Source organism: Scomber scombrus, chromosome 13, assembly GCF_963691925.1.
Source record: "Scomber scombrus chromosome 13, fScoSco1.1, whole genome shotgun sequence".
Lineage (NCBI taxonomy): Eukaryota > Metazoa > Chordata > Actinopteri > Scombriformes > Scombridae > Scomber > Scomber scombrus.
The window spans coordinates 3,961,528-3,978,696 of NC_084982.1; the positions used below are offsets into that span (position 1 = coordinate 3,961,528).

A 17,169-nucleotide genomic window follows, 5' to 3' on the forward strand; every position below is an offset into this window, starting at 1 on the left:
CCTAAACTAGCGTTCTGCACCAGGTCAGGTACACGTTGGTACGTGTGCAAAAAGTGCATGTAATGGGAAAAGAAAAGAGAGATAAAAAAAGCAGGCCTTACAAACTGTTTGGTTGAAATTTGACCTGTTTTGACATGTGTCAGCAGTAAAAACTCCCCAAATGTCTTTACCATGAAATTTGATGACTTTAATCAAACATTTATTGATCAGTCAGATCGACTATTGATGCTTTCTAAACACATCTGTGGTTCAATAATTGGTATAGACACTTTTTACGTAGGGGAATTTAAGACTGGGTCAAAATAATATGGACAGTATGTAAGAGTTAAAGTCTTGCGGCCTTTGTAGTTGATCTTTAGCAAATGCTGCTACAATCTATTCAGTCTAGTTAACACTACATGGGTTGTTGGTCGAGCTGAAGGAGATAACAGAGTGATGGGAGAGAGATTGGTGTATTGAATGATTCATGTCAGGTTTGTATTATGAACAACATTTGGCAACATGCTCTACAACAAAACTAATGTCTTGATTACTTATTCTTTCATTAGATACTTCCTTGATTTAAACCATTTTTACTCATTTAAGACTGCATGTATCTACACTAGGGTCTCTATATGATGGCTTTGAGTTGGGACAAAACTTAACATTGATTCACTTGATAAGTGTCATTTAAAGGACCAATGTGAGGCATTTACTGGCATCTAGCAGTGAGGCGTGTACAACAAACTAAGGTGGCGAAAAATGTGAAAGCCCCTCTCTAGAGCTAGTGTTAGTTTGTCCATTCTGGGCTACTGTAGAAACATGGCAGGGCAACATGGTGTCATTCGTGGAAGAGGACCCGCTCCTTATGTAGATCTAAAGAGTTCATACTAAGGTAGCAAAAACGCAATGATTCTTATTTTAAGGTGATTATAAACTAATTAAAATACACTTATGAATATTATACTATATTTCTAGCAAGTCTGTTCTGCTAGATGCCACTAAATTCTACACACTGCACCTTTCATTTTTTAAGGGAAAACAAAGAAAAAGTAGAATTTTGGTATTGGTCAACTCAGATGTTGTATTTGCACCTCCATCTAAAAAACTGAAACAATACATTCCAGTAGCAATTAGACAGCTTTTAACAGAGTGAGTGTGTAGGCTGTGTGTTTGATTATACTGTAGGTTTGGTTCACTTCACTTTGCAGCTATGTGGAAGGTACAGGTTTGCAAAACTGTTCATGTGCAGGACTCCGACTTCAACTTTAAATAAGAAAACATATTTGTTAAACAATGGCTCCAAAAAAAAATCTATCAAATAAGATCCATATATGCTCGGTGCTGCGGCAGAGTTTCTCCAAGTCCAACTGTGGTGCTGCGACTATTTTTTTTTTTTGGTTTGTCTTCCTGAACGTTGTCCCCAGACTGGCTTCTGTGCCATCTGTGCTGCATGTGTGTGTGTGTGTGTGGGACGTCTGAGAGGAGGTCCGTTAAGTCCTTTCGTGTTTAAGGCCTTTGTCAGACGTTGTAATCTGGTGCTTTGCCCAGCGGTTGCCTCAGTTTGATTTGCAGGGTCATGAAGGCCCCCACCGCCACATGGAAGAGGATCTGCCACATGTTCCTCAGTTCATAAAGATACATGTTGGACAGACAGATGAGTGCAAACGCCAAGAAGGACTTACTGTTCCTCCACACAGAGAAGTAGGCAAACAGGTAGCACTGAAAGGAAAATGGCAGAAGAAGAATTTAAATGCTGCACGCTGCAAATGTCAGTCACTGAAGACTGGCACTGAGCAATAACATCTTTCATGGAACAATAAGTCTGCTCAGTAAAGCCAGCCAGACAATGTGCTTTGTTATTAATCTTGTGTATTGTGTTACCTCACACTACAGGTTTTTAAATAAGCCTTTCTGCACACACTGAACCTGCAACTTTTATGCTCGCACTGCAGGGATCAATTAACCAGCCGCGACTTGTAGAGGGAGCTCACACTGAGCCTCCAGGACTCAGTACAGAGCCTCTGTATTCATATATTATTATGAATACAGAAGCAGACAATCTGGATATATGGACAATATGATTGTCTTCAGTTTGATATCACAGCAGTTACAGCCAACGCTGCAGTTTTAGACGCAGTATGTACTAGTGATTACCCCAGAAATATTAAAACAAGCTTACTATGCTTTAAAATGCATCTTTTGACAGCAGTCATGCATGAAATTGGATCATGGAACTGCTCAGCTGCTGCTCAAACTGCAAAACAGCCAACCAAAATTTCTGACTTTGGTCCAAGAGGCAGAGCCAGACCCAGAGCTGTCCTTGCCTGAACAAGCCTGATTGTTCAGGCAAGGAGTCGAGCTTTCTTACCTTAAACTGCACATCAAACCACGGCTTATATGGCACAAATTTGACACAGATTTTTAAAATGAGTGGTTTAATCTGTACAGTGTCTGCCTGGTTAAAATAGATAGTTCAGACTTTCTGAGGTAATTATCCAGACAGTGGACAGGCGTTGGCACAGGGGGCAGGCAGGAGTATCTGCACAGACGCTAAGCACTGTACAAAAAAAATCAGTATCAGTTGAAGTGTATGATATACTTTACCTTCCTGTCAGACAGCCCTTCCTTTTGGCATAATACAGTGCCAGACATGATGGCAAAGTAAAGTGGTGAAAATATTCTTAATATAGCATACACTTAAACTGATATTGATCTTTTTATGCAGGCTTTTATTTGGGTGGCTGAGATACATTTTGCTGCTGGCAGTAGACACTTAGCTTCTATACCTGCTTCTCCAAACTGAGGGTGTGCTGCTGCCCCCCCCCCTTCTACTGCAGGTAATACACTGAATATGGATAACTACTTCATACAAACCCACTTCCAAAAGTCCAAACTATCCTTTAAAGTAAGAAATCCCGTCTGATAACTTTTTTTCCTCCCATCGGTGTACCGATCTCAAGTGCTCCATTTAGTATCAAGAACTGCACAACAGAGGCGATGAATATGTTTTAGTGGGGGTGAAAGGCACTGAGCTTTTGCTAATGTTAGTCTAGCTGACAAGCTGCTGAGCTGTAAAGTGCAAGGCTGTTAGTCAGCCAGTCAGCAGGTGATGTGCTGCTCTTACCACAGACTATCACTTACCTGATACAGACAGGCCGCTGTGCCGAGGAAGAAGGCAATCACATAATTAAAGTCTTCATCGTCGTTCTGGAGATGGGGAGAAAAAAGTACAGAGAACAGGGTTATCTTTTAGTACCAGTCATCCATGTCTAGACTAGGCATCATGAAACCAACATGACAAGAATATTAACAGTTTGCTGGGTTTCGTCACCCCCCTACCTTTTATAGTCTGCTACATTTACAGAATATGATGTTTCACATTTGCAGCACCACAGTTACTTTCTACAAACTTTTTCTTAAGGAAAAATGTTGGTAGTTTTGCCTTTGTTTTGATTGGTGACATTATATGATAACATCTACAATAAAGTGTGATGTTTTGCTAATCCAGGGCTTTGTTTAAACCTGTTTGATTGTGCGACAGCTTGTGTTTCTCCACCTATCAGACTTCATCTTAGTGATGTAGCCGTGTTCCTACTAGGGTTGGATGATACCATCATTTATCACCGATGGAAGACAGTCATCAGCCACTAAGCCTCTATCTATCTATCATTATTTATATAGCTCCAAATCACAACAAGTCATCTCAAGGCACTTTTCACATAGAGCAGGTCTAGACCGTACTCTTTCATTTCATTTAAAGAGATCCAACATTCCTTTAACAGGAAGAACACAACTGGGCTCTAGGTGGACCTTTACCACAGATTTTACACTTTATTTATTTGGAAATCAAGGTCAAAGAGCTTCATTTAAATGAAAGTATATCTATACCAACAGGAGGGTTAAAATGCCCCCTGTTACCAGATGCTTTTTTGCATGGTTTAAATGACTCTTATTGGCTGTTTATCAGTGAAGTTTGGATTGTTCTTACAGTAATGTAACAAGTGCAGTTAGTTGTTGTCAGCTCCACCTGTTTCATTCTGTCTCCTCTCCTCCGTAAACACACACACACACACACACACACACACACACACACACACACACAGAAGTAACTCAGCGTGACCGTAAATGACAGTGGAATGCAGTACAGACTGTTTATTTGTCTTATTTATTTAATTTATGTGCAGTGTGAGCATCTACTGCATTTTCCTGTCATTTATGGTCGCACTGAGTTTCACTCCTGTTTCACTGCGGGCAGGGCCGAGTGCTCTGTGTGTGTGTGTGTGTGTGTGTGTGTGTGTGTGTGTGTGTGTGTGTGTGTGTGTGTGTGTGTGTGTGTGTGTGTGTGTGTGTGTGTGTGTGTGTGTGTGTGTGTGTTTGAGAGAGTTCTGGTGCAACAGAGAAGAGACAGTGAGCCGCGTGAAGTACTTGACTTGACGACAGCTACAGTCATCACATTACTGTCGTCGCCTAACCCAAACGCCATTGTCCATAACAATGTTTCACTGTGGACGTGGTCATATGACAATTCTGTTGACATCACCCATGACTCAGGCAGTCATTTTATAAAAACATTACTGTTATTAACTATACGACAGACAGCGAAAACTAAGAGAATAAGACTCATCTTGTATGAAACTGGCATTTTCCTTTAAAACAATGAATGACATATGGGTCACATCCTCACCTGTAGTATACTCTCAATAGCGTGGACTCCTCTCAGCAGGTTCAGGCCTCCGCAGAGGACACTGAGCACACAGGAGACGATGCCGGGGAGAGTCACCGGCTCCAACATCTGTGTGGGAGCTGAAAGCAAGGAAGGACACACAGTATTACCGACTCAGTGAAATCAGCCTGGACTAATGAACTAACCACATCATTAAGTAAAAACTCTTGCTTTGACAAAATGTACCGTTTTATGAAATGCACCAATTTCTGACTTCCAGCACATTTTTGGCCTGGTAAGCAGAGTGATGTGTCACTATTATCAGATTAGCATACTTTACCCCTCAGGACCAAATGATTTATGTTCTTAGATAACTGAGACTGGCAAGGGCAGCGGAGAGTGAACAACGCAGGGAGAGCTGCCTTGAAGAGGATGTCAAGAGGTGGTGATGGTGGAGGGGGGGGCACAGCAGCTCTAAGTGACCTGAGGTGGCATCAATGGGCTCGGGGCAGTCGAGGTGTGACGATGCTAACAAAAGGGTTGCTTTCTGGAGCGGCTGAGGGGTAAAGAGTCTGAGCCTCGGAGGACAGAGGAGCTGTTAGACTAAGTAGAGGGATATTCAGCCACCAGACACAGTATCCTAAAGGAATAAGGCTGGGGATATTATACTATATCTGTCTTATTGTCCACATATGCCATGAAAGGTCTGCTAACAGGCAAAAAAGCCTATCTATCCTTTTCCCCTGTGTCATAGAGCTCTAACCCCCCCCCCCCCCCACCCACCTCCAAAACAATTACAAACACATCAATGAGCCACACTGATGCACTGGCTGAAATGTTTCTTCATTACCATTACCAGAAGAACACACACACACACACACACACACACACACACACACACACACACACACACACACACACACACACACACACACACACACACACACACACACACACACACACACACACACACACACACACACACACACACACACACACACACACACATCTCTGCTGTCTGAAATACTCATTGCAGCACCAAATGTGATTAACAAATACATTATTCCCTCCTGCCTGAGTTTGACAAAAACTGCAAGGTCCAGCTGTTTTATGACATTACTGCGTCTTTCTAAAAAATGTCAGCCATTTTTATAGATTCACATGTAGGAAGTAAAAAGGTTTGTTACAGACAGGCTAGAGAAGTCAAAAAGTATATTGTTGGTTTTAGTCTTTTTTAATGGAATTTTATTTTATTGTTTGCCCCCCCCCCTCTCTCTCTTCTGTTTGGGTGTGCTGTACAGTGGTCTGGGGGTGGGGGTATTGTATGATGTTCCATCTGTTTGAACAAAATAAAAAGTATCTAAAAGGGAAAAAAAGAAAAAAAGTGATGGGAATAAAAGGGGAGTAAACACAAAAAATGAGCTGCTGATAATATATAAAAAACTATTATTAAAAGAATATATGTCACTAAACACACACAGTCTCCATGTATTATCAGACCCAGCAGCTCAGAAATGAACATTGACAGGTGTGATGGTGCATCCAGTGTTGTTCTTTCACTGCTGTAGTGAAGGATACAGTTTACTGCAGACATCACCAGTGACCTTTCAATGTCATTGTGTTACAAAGACTAATAATGCCAAGTATCAGGGGAAGATAAGAGTTTATTGATCATCAGGAGAGAAATTAACTTAGTAGTCTATTACACTAGCAAACCCCTTTAATGCTTAAATGGAGCATCTACGGTATATGTGTGTATGTGTGTGGCGGCGGCTCGTGTCCCACCTATGCCCTTGTACTTGGAGGGCGTGTGCACTGAGAATCCGTTGATAGTCTGCAGGTCCTCGGGGGACAGCTGGTACGGCGGTCGCAGCTTGATCTCCGTCTGCATGTCGGCCAGGTTGATCTTTGTGGACAGCGAGCGAGGGCTGTTGTAGCGCTGTTTAGTCTTCTGGATGAAAGTGTCTGACGGATGACAGTCGGCACAACAACGAGGTGATTAATGACACGGAGAGGAAAAAAACGAGGGCCAGACACAGATGGTGTAGATGTGTGAGAGCAGGATGTTCTTTCAGGGATGAAGCAGGACTATGACTGTCACGATAACTGCTTTTATTGGATGATATATTGTCTCAGAAATAATCGCGATAAATGATATTATTGTCATTTGAAGATCATTTTATACCACTGATATAATGATATCATGTCCATATATACACGTGATGATATTGATAATTATGTATAATAAGTCAATAATGTCAATATTGTGACAGGCTTAATTAGGACTGTGATGATGAGCTGATAAATCAACAGAAAATAACAATATTACATAACAAGTATAGTATTCATTTACCAAGTTAAAAATGCTAAATTATTTCTGGTTTTAGCTTTTTAAAAGTGACGCTTGGCTGTTTTTTTCTGATTTTTATATGACTGCAAATATGTTTGGGTTTTGGGCAGTTGGTTATACAAATCAAGCAATTTTGAAGATGTTCACTTCTAGGGGCCTTTTACAACATTTTACAATATTCTAAACAATTCATAATGATATTATTTAATGGTAATATAATAGCATAATAATGCAAGGGGGGCGGGGGGTGGGATTGGAGAGTTGGTGACATGAAGCTAAACTTGTAGGAGAAATTCGCAAGTTTTCCTATTTTTCTCTCTTTCATTGACGAATAGTTGTGCACATTGATGAGTTTACATAGAAGCCTTTGCTCTTTGACTCTTAGTGACTGACATAATGAGGTTCGGCTGTAACACTCCACGGGGCTCACCAAACTCTATGAAGGAGTACGGCCGCACGGCGCCGCTGATCCTGTTCGGGTCGTAGGTGACGATGAACTCCTTTTGCAGCTCGTCCAGGAAGCAGAAGGCCAGCACGTTGGGGTAGTTTGCAGTGCACACCATCAGATACCCGACACCCAGTGAGCTCGTGAAACTGAAACACACACACACACACACTCATTATGACACAAACTATGGGGAAACTGTAATTAGGACACCGAGCTAAATACGGTGCAGATTTTCGAGAAAAAAAAAAAAAAAGTACAATGGCATTTCTGCGGCTCTGAACACAGTAAAAGTACACGCTAACATTTGCACATTCACAGCTAATTAAACAAAGCAGCACATTCTAATGCACTATGGCAGACAGCATCTTTTTGGGCCCTGCGGTGTTATTTGATACACGGAGCACAAATTAAATTCCCCAGACACAAAGACTCGTACGTTATCTGAACAGCTCAGAGCGCAACTGAGGGAAAAGCCGGTTATCACAACAACATCTAAATTGATGTGGAACATAAATGTCTACAAACAGTACAGACTGAGGCGATGCTTATCATGGGACTCCACAAAAACAAAAAAAAAACAGAGGTACAGGAGATATGTGAAGGATGAGGGTTTATCTGATGCCAGCGTGTCAATGTTTAGTTACGGTGGCTCAGAACTCACAGACACAGAAGAAGCTGGCTGCCACATGCATCTCATGAGCTTATAGAATTATTGATATTGTGGCTCCAGTTTTGTAAAAAAAAAAAAAAAAGAATTGTTTTGTTCTACTTTATTTTTTTCTTTTTTAAACTAGTTTTTTCTCTAACTTTTAATAAACTTTTTCTCTAATTCTCTTATCTTTATTTAATCTTAGATTTTCAATATAAATCCTAAATATCATTATTATTATTATTATTATTAACACTATATGTTTCATCTTATCGATTTTATTCGTCTGGTTTCTTCTGTCTTTTTAATCTTTTTTTAACCTAGTTATTAACTCTAGGTTTTATTAAACTTTATCTTTTATTCAATTTTACTTTTGTTTTGTCTTTTTAATCTATTTTAACCTAGTTTTTTACTCAACCTTTTCTCTAATTCTCTCTTATTATTTTATTTTCTCTTATTTATTTTACCTTATCAATTTTAGATTTTTACTGTGAATCCTTTTTTAAAAACTTTTTTTCCTCTTGGTCTGAATTTTTTTCTTTGCAATTTTCTTTATGTTGTCCTCAGTCTAAACTTTTTCTCTCATTATCAACTATGAAGCACTTTGAACTACATGAACCGGTATGAAAGCTGCTATAGAAATAAAGCTTGATAGGCAATACTAATGTGGGTGTAATTAGGTTTTATGCCAATAGAAGCAAAAATAATTTATATAACACCTTTCTAAAGCATCTGTCACTGTTTCTCAATAAAAAACTGAAGCAACAGAATTAGAAGGAAAAAAAAGTTCAAAGGGAATAAATTCCAAAATGTATGAGCCATAACCTCAAAGTCAGCGTCTTCTTTAGTTAAAGCCTGCAGGGAGAAACAAGCAGCGAGCACTGATGAGATGACCTCAGACACCTGCTGCTGATTAAGGAGCGTAGTATCTCACTGAAGCAGGCAGGTGTCTGACTGAAGCCTGCACTTCTCCAAAGTCCATCACTACTATCAGGTATTTGACTCTGAATTTGATCAGGAGTCAATGTGAAGAAATGAAGATCAGTGTCACATGAAACCTTTTACTGTCCAAACTATTCCATAAAGGTTCATGTAGCTGCAGGTTTTCATTCCAACCAGTCAGGAGCACACCAGGCTTGACTCATTTAATCAGCTGATCTCAGTCTTCCGACAGTTGATTGGTCGAATCATGTGTAATCTTGATTGGGCGGAACAAAAACCTGTAGGCACACGGCCCTTTATGGAATAGTTAGGACATGTCTGATTTAGAGGGACTAGTCAAAAGTCAGTGTTCAGCTTCAACTGTAAATATTTTAGTGATAACATGTACCAGCCTGTTAAGCTTACTGTAAAGTCACTAAAGGCTATGTTACACTCAACCATTTTGGCCTGTTGAGACACAAAGTTGACAATCATCAGAAAATATTTTATTTTAGCTTCATTTTATATCCATTTAAACACTTTTAATCATATTAAAATTTCTTTTTTTTTGCTTTTATACCTTGTATTGATGCATTTTATGTTTTATGTTAAGCCCTTTGAATTGCTGTGTTGTTGAAATGTGCTATATAAATTAAATTTGTATTGCCTTGTCAGAAATTTAAGACCAAATTCTCACAATGAAATATGAAATAATGCAGATATCATTCCTGAGTGGCATTTTAAAATAAAGTTACTGGAAAAAGCAAACAAACATGCTGACTAAGACATCTATGAAACACACAAAACAATAGAGGTGAAAAAAAGGAAATTAGCGGTGACGACAAGCTTCTGCTTTTATATATTTGTTTGTCTTTTCTTGACGGTGCTACAGTTCACACATTCACTGCACAATGTGATAGCTTCAAATTGAGACTGAGCAGTGTGACATAGATTTTATTACACCCATCTCACAGTGTGTGACGACAACAAAAAAGTCTAAAGGCAAATATAATCCTCCATATAACCGATATGCTCTAAATCTCTGTCTGGATATTATAGAAATACTGAACAGGGCTTGAAACGATGTCATCTATTGTAAACTAGTCTCCCCAATAACTCCAAATGAAGTCAGCTATTAGTAATAACTTTATTTGTATAGCAGCTTTCATACAGGAAATGCAGCTCCATGTGCTTTACAACAAAACAAATAACATACATCAAGCCCTTCACATTAAAAGTACCTAAAAAGGAGCAAAAAGCAATGTTAAAAAAGAACAGGAAAAAAAAGAAGAAAAACATGAATGTAATATAAGATGGACATTTGTGTGTGTGTGTGTTTTCTTTTCTGTTGTGATTTGCTAAAAATGGATAATACTCAATCTTTAACTTCTGTATGCCATATTATAAATTTCCTTGAATAAAGTATTATAGTAAAATCTTAAAAAATAGTAAAAAATAGTGCATAGTAAAAGAAGCTAAAACATAAAATGGAGAGCATATATAAAATCAAGTAAAATATTCATTTTAAAGAATGTTAAAAGAAGTGTGGAAGTGTGAAGATGAGTGATGAGTGATGAGTTGAAGACTAAAGTAAAGAGATACGTTTTTAGCTTTCTTTTTTAGATATATAGTGAGCTGCTTCTGTGATATCTATCGTATATAAATACACAGTGGAAGGGACAGGCTGAGACCACGCCCCACGTTGTAGTGTGTGTTCCATAGTTATGGGGCGTGATTGACAAAGTCTGCACTTCCTGATGATCTCAGTGTTCTTGAAGGCAAATAGTTAACATAGAAGTTAGTTCTAGCTTATATTACATAATATATATTTCACACTCATGCTGAGGAATCTGATACTTTGGTGACAGCGATATTGAAGTCATAAGAGCAGCCTCTAAAAGGGGCTCATATATCACAGAACAGATTAACCCATGCCTGCCTCACTCTGACCTTCTCTGTCTTCTAACCTTCTTTTCTTCACACGCTCCAGGCTCTCACTGATGAAAGAGACACTTATCAAAGCGGAGGGCGCCTGTTGAACGGCGCGGCCGGCTCGCTGACGGCTCACTCCTACTTCCTTTTAAACTAGCGTCCTCTATCTTAATAAGACTAATTAGCCTTTAACAAACAGTGCGTGAGAGAGAGCGAGAGAGAGTTTCAAAGCGGTTCTCTCGCCGCCAGAGGGGCTTTTTTTTACAAACAGTTTAACACCTCAAATGAAGGCCTCGCTGTCATATTGATGACATTAAAAAGCTTTTTTCTTTGCATCAAAACTTTGTTAGAGGGGTCAGGAGGAGTACCAGCTGCAAAAACCTTTAATAACCTATGGAAGTTAAAGGATGGAGATGATATAAATCTATAAAAGAGAATCTCTGGATGTGACATTCTTGGAAAACTAAATATTATCCACATTTAACATAAGACATACTGGATATATTTGCCTAATTATGCCTTTTTTAACTAATAGGTGGTTTGAGTGTGTTTACATCAACATTCTGTGACCTACTTGACATTATACGGCCCCGTCCTGAGCGTGCAGCGGTCGGGGAACTGGCTCAGCTTCTTGGAGAGACCTTTGAGGTGCTTCTTGGTCTCCTGGAGCTCTTTGTCCTGCTCGTAGTCGGTGGACGCGGACAGAGGCAGGCCGTCCCTGACCCGGACCACGGAGGCGAACACCACCATCGACATCTTACAGCTCTGACACCGTCACTGAAACCCTGCAGACATGGAGAGTGATCAGAAATGCTGAGTCTTAAGCTGTGTATCAATTATTTAGAAGTTATCCATGTTCACCTCACTCTAAATGAGTTAAAAAAAATCTATAGTTGCTTTCCAAACTCTCAAATATCAGATTTTTATACCACTGAGGATTTTACTGTAACAAATAGAGAAATGAAATGAAGGTACTGCTTTATTTTTGCTGTTTAGACAGTGGATGGAAATGTTCAGCTTTATATCTTACAGTGAAACACTTAGACGGTTGATTCTCTTACTAATAAACATGAAATATTCAACAGTTTAATGTAGTGTCTCTGCAATATATGTGCAACATTAGGTGTGTGAGGCTAATTGAACTATGGGTCCTAATACAAAGTGGACTGCAGGCACTTTATGGGTGGATTCCAACACAATGCATTTTTATATTTCTTTAGTTTTAGGTTGTTTTTTTTTAGTTAGTTAGTTTTTTGGTTTCACAGAGTTCAAAATGTTCCTAAACATCTCTACCTTACAGTGCTAGCTGCTTATATTGCTAAAATGTGTGTTACATCTCTTTTCATAGCCACCTCCTGCTTCACTGTTGTTCCTCAAACATCATGTCAGAACATTAAAATAAGCTTTATATGTTTCATAACACTTGGACACAGTGTGGAGCGGACACAGTGCGTTTTGTATGGAGAGCTGTTCAATTAGAAAAGCTTTAAAAGCAGCTAATGAGCTTATTAGACACCTGCACTGTAGCACCCACAGGGAAAAGTGATGGAGTCCTCCCAGAACAAAGCTGAGGACTTCAAAAGACTGATTCAAAAGTTAAAAATATATATAAGGTAAGAAGAGGAGAAATTAACCAAAGAAACTGGATTTGATCAGATACTGAAGCCAGACTGAGATACTAATACCAATACATTTGATTATTAAAAGTCACTAATGTGCTATCATGTAGGTGAATATGCTGCTTCTGAGTAGATGATCATTACAACAGAGAACTTATAAAGTGCTTCTTTTTACTAAGTGTGAAGGACAACAACAATAAAAATCATTGAACTAACTGATCTGCAGCAACAGAGCAGACAACAATTAGTATAAGTACTATTTCTATCCATTTGTTTTCTCTTAAAAAAATACAGCTATGTACAAACAGTCATTCACATACATATAGAGACACACATTCACATATACTGAGATATACATGAATGTAAAGTAAACTAAAGTCTGTGCAGGAGAGAAAGAGCTTTCCTAATAACTATCACGATAAACAGCTGATTTATCCAGCTGTGATTTAATGCATACACATGTATAATTCAGTACATTCACTCACTAGTGTGTAATACTGGCTAAACATGTAGCATAAGGTTTACGCTTGATGAAAATGACTTGTATTTTAAAAAATTTAGTATTTCGATGCCTGCCTTTATTTTGCATTATATTTTAATTGGCTAAGGGAGATGTTATCATACTTAGTTATCAGGGGAGTATTCCAGAAAGAAGGTTCAACAAACTCTAAGTCTATCCCTGAATTCTGAGTTGACTTACTCTGAGATGGGAAACTCTTAGTATCCGGTTCCAGAACAGCTGATTTGATTTAGTTCAATCAACTCTGAGTATGTTCACCTTGAATTAACCGTGTGCGCGACCACTATAAAAAGCCAACATCAATGGAGCCCCGATACCTCGATTCACCATGGCAACTGCTGAGAAAAAGATGGAGTTACTTTACCCCACTGAAACTGGAGGTCATCTTACTGGCCTATGGGGAATATGATCATATACTTCACAAACAAAGTAACATAGCTGCAGCAGCTAAGGAGAGAGAAGCAGCATGGGAGAAAATTGCTGCCTGAGTCAATGCCTAAGTTTGAATGCACTGACTTAACATTTAACCGCACTTAAGATCGTAGCATACAGGTGAAAAAAGTGGTGTAACATAAATGGAAGCAGCTAAAAATGAAATACAAAAACATCATTCAGAAAAGGAAGGCACATTTTGCCAGGCCATGATTGTACATCATTTTATTCATAATAGATGTAGGCTATTAAACAAAGTAAATATTAATTCAGTGGCTATTTCAACATGTAGTAATTGAAACCAACTACAGAATGCTGTTTTAACACATATGTCCTCTCATCTAATATCCTGTTTGGATAATCCTGCTGGATTACTAAAAAATGAACAACCCATGTCTGGCAGCTTGCTTCAGGTGGGAGGAGACGGGTAGAAACTCAAGGTTTCTGATAGAAAAGGTTATGTTCACAGAGTCAGTTACCATGGTGACTGACTCAGAGTTTCACTAACCTCTCTTTCTAGAACAGATAACACAGAGTTTCCCTCATCTCAAGGTTAACTTTCTCTGAGTTTTCACATAACCCGCTTTCTGGAAAACCCCCCAGTTCATGAGCTAGGTTCAGTCAGTTGTGTAGATGTGTGGTTAGTTGTGTAGTAGGTGTGTGTCAGTTGTGTAGTTGGTTGTGTACTAGGTGTGTGGTCAGTTGTCTAGTAGGTGTGTGTCAGTTGTGTAGTTGGTTGTGTACTAGGTGTGTGGTCAGTTGTGTAGTAGGTGTGTGGTCAGTTGTGTAGTAGGTGTGTGGTAGATGCGTGGTTGGTTGTGTAGTTGGTTGTGTAGTAGGTGTGTGTCAGTTGTGTAGTAGGTGTGTGGTCAGTTGTGTGGTGGGTGTGTGTCAGTTGTGAAGTTGGTGTGTGTCAGTTGTGTAGTAAGTGTTGGTCAGTTGTGTAGTAAGTGTTGGTCAGTTGTGTGTAGTAGGTGTGAGGTCAGTTGTGTAGTAGGTGTGAGGTCAGTTGTGTAGTAGGTGTGAGGTCAGTTGTGTAGTAGGTGCGTGGTCAGTTGTGTAGTAGGTGTGAGGTCAGTTGTGTAGTAGATGTGTGGTCAGTTGTGTAGTAGGTGTGTGTCAGTTGTGTAGTAGGTGTGAGGTCAGTTGTGTAGTAGGTGTTTGGTCAGTTGTGTAGTAAGTGTTGGTCAGTTGTGTGTAGTAGGTGTGAGGTCAGTTGTGTAGTAGGTGCATGGTCAGTTGTGTAGTAGGTGTGAGGTCAGTTGTGTAGTAGATGTGTGGTCAGTTGTGTAGTAGGTGTGTGTCAGTTGTGTAGTAGGTGTGAGGTCAGTTGTGTAGTAGGTGTTTGGTCAGTTGTGTAGTAGGTGTTTAGTAGGTGTGTGTGAGAGGTGTAGTAGGTGTGTGTCAGCTGTGTAGTAGGTGTTTGGTAGGTGTGTGTGAGTTGTGTAGTAGGTGTGTGGTCAGTTGTGTAGTAGGTGTGTGTGTGTGAGTTGTGTAGTAGGTGTGTGGTATGCAGCGGGTGTACAGTGGGTTGTACCCTCAGTGTGTGGTCTTGTGTGGTCAGAGTCTTAGAACCATGGACAGCTCCACATAGTGACTGAGAGGAAGCTAACATTAGCTCCGTGAATTAACAGCATTCATGCAGAACAAACAACTTCAAAACACACTCCAGAGCTCAACATTAACACATGTCTGATACAATGAGCCACCAGAAAGACTCTACCGCAATGATTAGACAGGAAGAAGACGTGTAATAAATCAGCTAGTTAATGTTATTGGATGCCTGTCAGTAACGTAGCTTTCATTTGTGCAGTAGCTAGCTGGTTTATTAATATGATAACTCTGCCAGTCTAACACTGAACACACTAGCTACAAGGTTCATTTACTTATAAGTCTCCTTTAATGCGAGGTGCTAATTTACAGCACAGAAAGGTTAGCAGCTAACTCTATTAGCTTTTACAACAACATTTCCCTTAGCTAGCAGGTTAGTGAGCTATCTACTTTACATCCAGAGACCAATAACAAGGCTTTAAGTCCACCTGGAAACAACACTCACGCGTCTGATAGGTTAATAAAGGCAGTTAGGTGTGCAGTACCTGCTAAACGGGTGTAGCATCATGTAGAAATCAGTGATGTGCAGCTGTGTCTCTTTGCACACAGCTAACTGCTAACTGCAGCGACAGTGGACGTTTACGTGGCTGTTACGCTATGCATTGTGGGTAAACCAAACCCATCAGCGCCAAAGGAAAAAAAAACTGTCATAAAGAAATACATATACGAATAAATAAATAAATAATAACAATAAAGATACTGTGTTTGATGAATGATCATAATAAGGACACTGTTGACATAACTACATTAATAATAACAAAAGCATAATAATAATACATAAACATAATAATAATAATAATAATAATAATAATAATACATAATAATAATAATATCAGGGAGATTTTAACATTAAAATGGATATTTAAGGATAGCGTTTCATCCAAAAAAGAACAAATACATATAAAATGTGCATAGCAGTTACAGTAGTAGCTTTATTGTCATTATATTGAGGGCCAGACAACAATATAACATGTAGGCAGTTACTATCACCAACATTCTACTAGTGGAAGGAGTTCATTTCTCATGTATGTAGTTTTTGCACTCATGCACATTTATTTATTTATACATTTATTTATTCATTTATTCGTGGTCTGATTTTGAATGTTGTTGCAGATGAATTAATTAAGAGGGCTCACTGGATGGTTTGAGTATGAAAGTGATATGAATCATATTATGTGACATTCACAGTCACCACATCTCAACCAAACTGAACACCTATGGGAGATTTTGGACTGACTGACTGTTAGACAGCACCCTCCTCCACCACCATCATCAAAACAGCAACAGTAGTACAGTTCTGAGGTATAACACCAACATAGGCACAACATAAACACAATGTTTATTGTATCAGTTTGATGTCACCCAGTCACCTGGAGCACAATGGAGATACAACTGGGCTGTAACTGTGTCACAATTGCAGTTGTGTGTGATTTAAAAGCACCTTTTGCGTCATATAAACTCAACCAAATGAGACTGAGGCCTGTTAACATCACCGACGGCTTCACTTACTTGAAGTTAAACACCTGTCACACAGCAAGATGGATCGACTGCAAGTGTGACTAGTGCGATAGAAAGATTTCAACAACATTCTTCTTTCATTCTCATCTCTGCCGGTTGGCCCAGTTGCTTCTTCCCCACTGTAAGCCACTCACAAATTAGCTCTGTTACTCCCAGCACTCCGACACTGTGAATTTTTGAATATTTAAAATTAAAACAACATGAAAAATGAATAATGTGTACCAGGCGCCTGCCAACCTGAAATAGGCCACTCACTGACATCAGCATTTTCTCCTACTTTCATACATTTCCTGTTAGAATATGGAGGAGAGAAGAAAGAAAAAAAAACGCAACTGTGGCTGGAAGGAAATGAAAACAACAATACAGATACGGTTAGTGGCCTCATCCTTCACACGTAGCCATGCAATTTCCTCTGAGTCCGAGCAGTGTGTCAGCCTGAGAGACCCTCCCTACTGTCCTCATGGCTTTGTGTGGCAGGCATTCATCATGGTGTGGGGACATAAATGTGATTATACAGTAACATG

General features: G+C 39.3%; 1 protein-coding gene across 2 annotated transcripts; it reads right to left on the reverse strand.

The window, feature by feature from the left end:
- Positions 1–1,022: 1,022 nt before the first annotated feature.
- On the reverse strand, positions 1,023–15,701 carry sec22a (SEC22 homolog A, vesicle trafficking protein). Of its 2 annotated transcripts, XM_062432149.1 has the most exons (8): positions 15,613–15,697; positions 13,265–13,422; positions 11,520–11,730; positions 7,426–7,589; positions 6,431–6,610; positions 4,667–4,785; positions 3,124–3,189; positions 1,023–1,701 (listed from the first exon to the last, which is right to left on the reverse strand). In XM_062432149.1, exons 3-8 carry the CDS (start codon positions 11,699–11,701, stop codon positions 1,501–1,503), a joined length of 912 nt encoding a protein of 303 aa, XP_062288133.1. In that variant the 5' UTR covers positions 11,702–11,730; positions 13,265–13,422; positions 15,613–15,697; the 3' UTR covers positions 1,023–1,500. The 2 variants fall into 2 exon arrangements, with proteins under 2 accessions (XP_062288133.1, XP_062288132.1); XM_062432148.1 differs by lacking the exon at positions 13,265–13,422 and having other exon boundaries at positions 15,613–15,701.
- Positions 15,702–17,169: the final 1,468 nt, after the last annotated feature.

Coding starts and splice junctions, on each gene's coding strand:
- sec22a (XM_062432148.1), bottom strand. CDS start 11,701: ATGTCGATGGTGGTGTTCGCCTCCGTGGTCCGGGTCAGGGACGGCCTG. Junction 6,611..7,425: donor GTACTCCTTCATAGAGTTTG/GTGAGCCCCGTG, acceptor GTCATCCGTCAG/ACACTTTCATCCAGAAGACT. Junction 4,786..6,430: donor CTCCAAGTACAAGGGCATAG/GTGGGACACGAG, acceptor CCTTGCTTTCAG/CTCCCACACAGATGTTGGAG.